This window comes from Neophocaena asiaeorientalis, unplaced genomic scaffold, assembly GCF_003031525.2.
Source record: "Neophocaena asiaeorientalis asiaeorientalis breed wild unplaced genomic scaffold, Neophocaena_asiaeorientalis_V1.1 scaffold546, whole genome shotgun sequence".
Classification (NCBI taxonomy): domain Eukaryota; kingdom Metazoa; phylum Chordata; class Mammalia; order Artiodactyla; family Phocoenidae; genus Neophocaena; species Neophocaena asiaeorientalis.
This window is the reverse complement of record NW_020175442.1, coordinates 2,197,570-2,205,451: the sequence shown is the minus strand read 5'-3', so window position 1 is coordinate 2,205,451 and position 7,882 is coordinate 2,197,570. Positions and strand designations below refer to the sequence as shown.

The following is a 7,882-nucleotide window of genomic DNA, read 5'->3' as shown; positions in this document are numbered from 1 at the left end:
TAAAAGCAAAAGTTGCAAATTATTGATGCTAATCTTTGGTTCCCTTTTCCTTGGTACTTCTTTACCTCATTACATTGTACTGTAGTGCTCCACAGGAATTACCTCGGGCTCTGAAATTTTTCTCTTCCATCTTGTAATGGAATTCTTATATATCTAGTCTTTACTATCCTTACTAGGAGAGCCATGTGTTATGAAGTAAATAACTTCTAGGTGTAATGGTAATACCCCACAAAGTAGTTCATTAGAAAACAAAGTTAACCCTGTAAATAACTCATCAATAGAAACTAGTATTATTAGCAGCCTCCTCCTGACCTTAAAAGAACCAATTTGCAACTTACCTTTAATTCTCTAACAGTCTTGCAAATGTATGGCATAAAGTTATGTGAGATGAGTTGCTGGAACAAACACTAAAACTTTTAACCCCTTAAAGATGATGGGAAAATTGTCATTTTGTTCTTAGGTGTTCAAAACAAATTAATATTATACATAGTATATTTAATACCAGTAATTAATCCAAAAACTTGTATACTAAGTATTTTATTGTATGCTGCCACCAGTGTATATAAAATAATTACCCTTGTGAAACAGAAATTCATGAATATTCAGAGAGGTAGACTGACAAAAGTAGAAGTTTGTATAGTATGGCACATGTTATAGGGACAGGCTTTTGTACAGGCTTCAGATTTAGCTTTCCTTTGAATATTCACCGGTTTATGAAAAGTGGTTTAAAAACCTGAAATGAAAAAACAAACAAAAAAAAAAACAGTGAATTAGGGTAAAGTATCATAAGAACAATAGCTTTTTTTCTGAATAGCAGTACATCGTACATTACATTTAAGGTATTCATCTGAATGTCAGCTTATAAAATGCTTTCAATTAAACTAAGCCTGTTTAAAAAAGAAAAAAAAAACAGACGTCACAGGGTTTCTAGGGAAAAAAATGAGAAACAGGATAGAAAATGCCTGTGGTGTAAAATGTAACTTTCTCTTAACCACTCTCAAGTGTATATATATAACTTATGATTTATAACCACTCTCAAGTATATGTAACTTAGGGTTTAGAAATAAACAGACTTAAAGTTTGACTTGCCAATATCATTGCCAAAATACACTCCAGATCCGACTTTTTAAAAAGGTTAATATAAAAATCTCTGAAGTTGAGAAATATCTGAACACCTCTAGGAAATGAGCAATAGTATTGAGGAGAGCAAGATGCAATCCCTTCTCTTTACTCACATAAATCTATATACAAAGAGAAATGTGTACATGGATATTGACTATAGTAATGGTTTAACAGCAGAGGACTGGAAGTAGCCTAAATGCAACTCAATAAGCCAATGGATAAATAAACTAAGGTTCATACACATGACAGAATACTATACAGCAATTAAAACGACAAAACAATCTATGGATTAACACAAATCTCAAAAGTAATGCAGTAATAGTTGTTCCTTAAAAATAATACCTATGGTTTAAAACTATAAAACAATAAATATATATAAAAAGTAAAAACGGGCATAACAACTTCAGGTTAAGTCATCTATATGGAAAGGTAGGAAAAGTATCTTTTATTTCTTGAAAGTTGGGAACCCTGGCAGTCCAGTGGTTAGGACTTGGGGCTTTCACTGCCAAGGGCCAGGGTTCAATCCCTGATCTGGGAACTGAGATCCCACAAGCCACACAGAGCAACCAAAAAAAAAAAAAAAAGGTAAACCATTTAATTCAGAAGAGTAGACACCTGGTTTTTTATACTTAGTTAAAAATTTCTGTTACTTCATTACAAAAATGTGTTACTTCACCACAAAAATCAGTGGTTTTTTTATACTTAGTTAAAAATTTCTGTTACTTCACCACAAAAATCAGTGGTGAAAAAAACAATGTGTAGCCTCAGTTAATCAGTGCAAATTACAAAAATGAGATAGGCAGAAGAAAGTAGCAAAGAATCTGAGATCTGTTTGGCAAGGGCTCAGCAAAAAGGTACTCTTAAGCTCCAGGTGGAATAGCAAAGTTTAATTTGGCAGTTTTCAAGGTTATTACATTTTAAATGTCATTCCTTATTGTTACTTCTGGGAATTTATCTTAAAGAAATGGGTAAAGTATACAATGGGTACCAAGATCTTCGCCTCAGTGTATCCTCAAATTTGGAAACCTCAATATTCGATGAAGTATAATTTAACTTGTAGTACAACCACATTTACAAGGACTATTAAATGAGAGCACCAAATCCTAACCTCTAGACCACCAGGGAACTTACAAAGACTATTAAATGAAATAAGAAAATTCAAGTGTAGAAAAAAACTGTGCATACTATGATCACTATTTTTCAATGATTGTTTTTTTCTCTTAAAAGGAAGTATCTGTTAACGGTGGTTATTTCTAGGTATGTGGATCATGATAACTTCTATTTTAATACCTTGTACTATCTGTTGCTAAATTATCTATGCTTTTAAAAAAATTATATAAATATATATATTTTTAAAAGCTATGAGTATAAAGACTTAAATACAGACTCTTTGCATCCATGCCACTCAGTGTGCCTAGGACAACCAACATCAGCATAACATCCCAGACCTACTTTCAAGTTTGAGAAGAAATGCTTTTACACCCAAATATTCTTTTCCTAGCCAAAAGTGTTTCAAATCATAATATCCACAAAGCTAAGGGCTTATTATACTGCCAGAATTAACAGCCATTATTTTACTTTTAAATCTAGATTTTTATCCCAACCATATTTTAACCTTGAGCAACTCATTAAACACTTGTCTGCAGACTCCTATGAAATGAAACTATTAACAGCCAATTAAGAAGCCAGGCTTAACAGTATTTTAAATGAAAATAAACAATTTGTGAAGAGAATACAAGGGGAACCGTAAAAATATGAAATTTCCCAACACTGCCATGAAGAATTAATACTGCCAGGAGCAAACGACTTTTAACCTGTTAAATATGAAGGTGCTAGACTTAAAAAGAATTACTTCCCTTAAACTCAAAGGCGGGTTTTTTTTTTTTCCTGTGTTTTGAAAATCTTAACCAATTCAACCAATCATTGTATTTACTGGAAACATGTACTTATACAAACTTCCTGGACACTCCCAAGTCTACAAAGTTTAATTAGGGAGGGCACAACTATGTAACATGGTATTTTAGGAAGCAGCTTCCTGCACGTGGAGGAGTCAGAATGTCTGTAGATGGTATGTGCCATACACAGTCTTTTTTTTTTGAAGCACTATTTAAGTTTGCTTCTTGTAGGTCAATATGAATAAATGCTCTGACAAAAAGTCCTATGGATTTATGAAGGTAGTACCCTTGGATTACATTTTCAATTATCCACATCATGTTTTCTTGTCACATCTCTTTTGGATTGACATATGTTTTTGCATACACTGACATTTGTTCTGTAAGTTACACGTTAACATATAAAAGTATGCTTTAAACCAGCCCAAAATTTAGTTTCTTAATCCTCTGAAAACCAATCCACTGTCTGCCACCATGAACATATATACTTCATTTCTCTCATTTTATCTTTACCTAACAACAATAAAATTAAAACCTGTTGTTCCCCAGTCCAAATGCCAACACCATGTCAGCTTATTCGGCTATCTCTTCAGTTTCTCTTGCATTCACAACTCCCAATTATTTGCTATGCTGTTCTATTAGATCATCATTAATCCAAATCAGTTGATAGTACTTCAAAAGCCACCACCATGAACACTGCAGATTTTTTTTTAATGTCTAATTTTTTTTTTTAATAATGTGCTGTTATTTACTGATTTATCCTCTTTTTTTTTTTTGGCTGCACAGCATGTGGGATCTTAGTTTCCAGACCAGGGATCAAACCTGTGCATTGGAAGCACGGAGTCTTAACCACTGGACCAGCCAGGGTAGTCCAATGTCTAAATATTTGCTAGATACACAAAAATAAAACTAACCTAGTATTTGGGGGCACCAGAATACACCATTAGGCCAATGCTATAAAAGGTAACATGACTTGTCACAGCAGTGAAATTTTCTAGTAACTCCTGTATCCTCTTTATGGTTATTAAATCCTCTACTTAATCCTTTATGGTAAAATAGAAACAATTAGTCTTTATGACTACTGAATCAGCAAATTTCATCAATCCTCACAAAACAAAGACTGGAAACTCTAAGTGCCAAACAAAAGTGTATGGGATGATTTTGCTCAACTTATAAGTGCTGCAAAGAAAGAGACCTGACTAGTTATCCCTACTGTGTGGGGCTTTGTTGTTTTCATTTAAGGAAACTTACCTTGCAAAGATTCATTTTACTACAAAAAGGAACAGACTTTCTGAGGTCTGAAGGGATTTGTACTTGAAGATACTCCAGTCAGCAGGGGGTCATGTTGAGCATTCTGCAGACAGAATTGTTTCAAATCTGCAGCTGCCTGCGAAACCTGTATATAACAAAGGGTGGGGGAAGTGGGTGGGAGGTGGTGACAATGTTTTAATGAAGTTTTTCTCAAATCTTCAAAAATACCTGCCAATAAACACTTCTCTTAACTCAAAAAAGAAATATACTAATTGAAGCTCAACAGTCATATACTGAGCCTTTATACTTAAAACACTGCATGTAAATAAGTATGAACAGTACAATTCTGTTTATTTGTAAAGCACAGCACATCCTGCTAGTTTATTAATAAATAGGTTGTTCTACTGTAACCTTGAGGGTACTCAACATCTTGTCTTTTATTAAAAGCAGTACACAGGATATTATAGGTTAAAAAGTGTTAAAATGCTAGTAAACTATCACTCTGTCTTGAAAGCAGTATGGGAAATGGGAAAATGCTACTCTGAGTGAAGATCATGTTCAAAATCTGAACCATTCAGTTTATTGTTTTGGTATATGTACCATCAGCTGTCTAATGTTACAAAACTGGACAGTGACAGTTTCTGCTCAGGGTCATGTGACTGAAAGGCTGATTAGCAAACTTCAGTTTATTTTAACAACTTTACCAAGCAGCCTGCCTTTGTGAAACTGTGTATGCCTTAAATGTGATTTAATAATTTTCATATATGTATGCAAAGCCATTTAAACAGGACTTAGGAACTTCTGTGGCTTCATAGTTAAAATAACTTTATATCATGTATCACTTAAACATCTACTATTTGTATATATTCTGGTAAGGTGTGATACAGGACACCAAAACAATAAACTGAATAGTTTAGATATATAACATGAATGACTAAAGGATGCCTCAAATACATACAATATCCTAACTCTTGAATTGAGGTTTAAGAAGATGGAGAAGATAATCATTTATTTTATTATTTTAACTTCCCTTAAGGAGGGTGAGAACAGGTGTCCAGTCTGGCTGGGTAATATTTAGCCTTTGAAAGGGAGCTTAGGGCATCACAAATGCTCTCTACAAAGAACTTCTGCACACGACAGCTGTACCCCAGACATTAACCTGATAAAAGGATCCATCATCATGAGATAAATCTAAACTCTTCTTGGAATCTAATTTATATGTTTGGCTTATATACCAATCCAGGGTAATGAGCTCCATGAATTTATTTAGCAACTGTGTGAGTAAACAGTTTATAAATTCCTGGTACCAAGTACTATAACAAATGGGTACCCTGCTCCCCTAAAAGGTGTAGCTACAGTGGGGGAATGGTGGTATAATTTTTCACTGTTGTATAACATGGTTTCATTCATTCACATTAACCAGCAGTAAAGAATGTGTTAATCATCTGCCTAAAGTGTAGGTAGGCGCCAGCTTAACTCCCTTTCACAAACTTCTCATCACCTCTATGTGCCAAATATAATTTTAGGGACTGAGAATATGTAAGAACAGCCAGATCCCTGCTGTTATGGAGCTAACAGTTCAGATGAAAAGAGACAAGGTGCTCTGCAGAAAAACAAGTGTTTTTTTTAGATCAGGACCTAAGAGAAAGTGTCTCTGAGGAGGTGACATTTAAATTGAGATCTCAGTGACAAGAGATCCAGCCAAGTGACCATCAGTGAGAAAATGATCAGTGACAATTCCAATCAGTGGGAAAATGGACACAAAGGCTTAAAACTCTAACAAGCTTCTAGCCCCTATGGCACTGTAATAATCACCATCCAGGAGGCTGAAACCCTATAATCCTGGCATAATAATCAGCGCCCTCTTTCAAAAGTGCCCTGGGTAAGTGTATGGTTACCCAAAAGTGGGAGAGTCTGTCAAGCATTTGTGATAATTTCTATCAACTACTCAAACATAAAGGTTTAAAAAGTAAAGCTGTGGTAATTCGAAAGTAAAATATCACTACAAAAGCATCTAGCATAGAGTCATGGGTAAAACAGAAGCACAAAATGAAATCCAACTAACCACATTTTGCAACATGTCTAATGAAAAGCTCATTTAATGTCCCAAGGTGTAATGCCTCCTCTCCTTGCTACACACAGCCCTGGCATCAGACAAACAGATTTCTAAATAAAACCAAATCACTTGTGGTGCCTTTAATGATTCCGACGAAAACCCTCCTAAGAATAGGAGGAAGGCATCATGCTGGGAGTTATTGGAGGGGCTAGAGTTTTCCTGGTAAAGCGTGAGCCTGAGGACTTCAACTCATTTTCTTTGGCGATTAGGGCTAAATACCCCTACTTAACACTTTCTGCTTTCAACCAGCATTTTTCCCCTCCCCCCATTTTTTTCTTTCCCGGGCCACTCCAATCTATGATAAAGACACGCCTGAATGATAAGATAGTGATTTCAAAGTTAAATCCAGCCAAGACTAACCATAAATCACTGGAATGAGGTAAGAATCTGGAGATCAGAGAAATGGATTCGAGACAGCAATGGAGTTTACAACACTTAAAGAACAGGAAGAGAGGAGAATCCCACCCCAAGACTCATGGGAATTTCCCTTCCCTCCCGAGATGACCACAACTGAGTAAACTAAGTCCCTGACATTTCTACTTAAGGAAATGGGTAAATAGGAGACCATCTTACTCCACAAAACATTTCAGGGGGAAGTAAAAACTAGCCTAATGAGTACAGAATCAAATCATCTTGGAAACTGGCTTTTTCTTTCAACAGAGTGCATGCTTTATACTCTTCTCTGTTTCTTTTTTAATTACAAGTGTTTCACACGTAAACTGACCCGCACCAGAAAGAAGCCAATCCACGCAGGATTTAAAAAATCAGGAAACTCGAAATAGCACTTGAACGTCAGGTTGTCATATCACCAGACACAAAAGGCTTTTGCCCCAAAGTAAATACCCCAGGACAAGATCAATGCTAAACAGATGCCAAAATTTTAAATAAAACTGGTCCACCCTAATTACTTTTTCGGGTACGCGCGGACCAGTAGGTATACCCAAAGTCACAACACAGCAAATGGTGCCAAACAGATACGAAATGCACGCTTTGTACGAGGCTGTACAGGGCACCAGTGGTAACCTTAGACATTGCGAACGTTTCCAAAACAGGCTTCTTTAAAGTTATGCAAGAATTCGTTTTCAAGTGTGTGTTCGGTGAATGAGAGGAGCTGGAAGTAAGACTCTACTACTAAAGGGAGTGGATTTGGCAAAGTTCTGAAATGCAAAGAAAAAATACTTCTGAATCAAAAGTCGGGTAAAACCCCGTCGGGTGACAAAAAACAGAAGAGCTGGTCGAGAGGGCCGGGAAGGGTGCGGACTGCGCGCGGAGGAACAGCTGTTGGCGAGCACGGCCGCGGAGTCACTACGGAGGGAGGGAGACCGAGAGGAGGACCGGAATGCGGAAAGCCGCTGTTCAAGCCAGGGCCAGCTCGCCTTGGAAAGTCTTGGGGCGGAAGGGCACACTAACCTGCCCTCCAAACCACAGCGCCGACCCGCGCCGCTACTTTTCTAAAGCTGGCCGCAGAGATCGCCGCCGCCGCCGAGAGCGCGTCCTCCCT

At 36.7% G+C, this 7,882-nt stretch overlaps 1 protein-coding gene across 1 annotated transcript in view; it reads right to left on the bottom strand.

The window, feature by feature from the left end:
• Positions 1–518: 518 nt before the first annotated feature.
• Positions 519–7,882, bottom strand: part of GNG5 (G protein subunit gamma 5) — a 7,978-nt gene continuing 614 nt past the window's right edge. Inside the window, exons 2-3 of the mRNA XM_024767847.1 lie at positions 4,266–4,410; positions 519–733 (exon numbers count right to left, since the gene is read on the bottom strand). Coding sequence (XP_024623615.1) covers positions 4,285–4,410 — 126 coding nt within the window. The 3' untranslated portion in view covers positions 519–733; positions 4,266–4,284. The remainder of the gene's footprint in view (positions 734–4,265; positions 4,411–7,882) is intronic.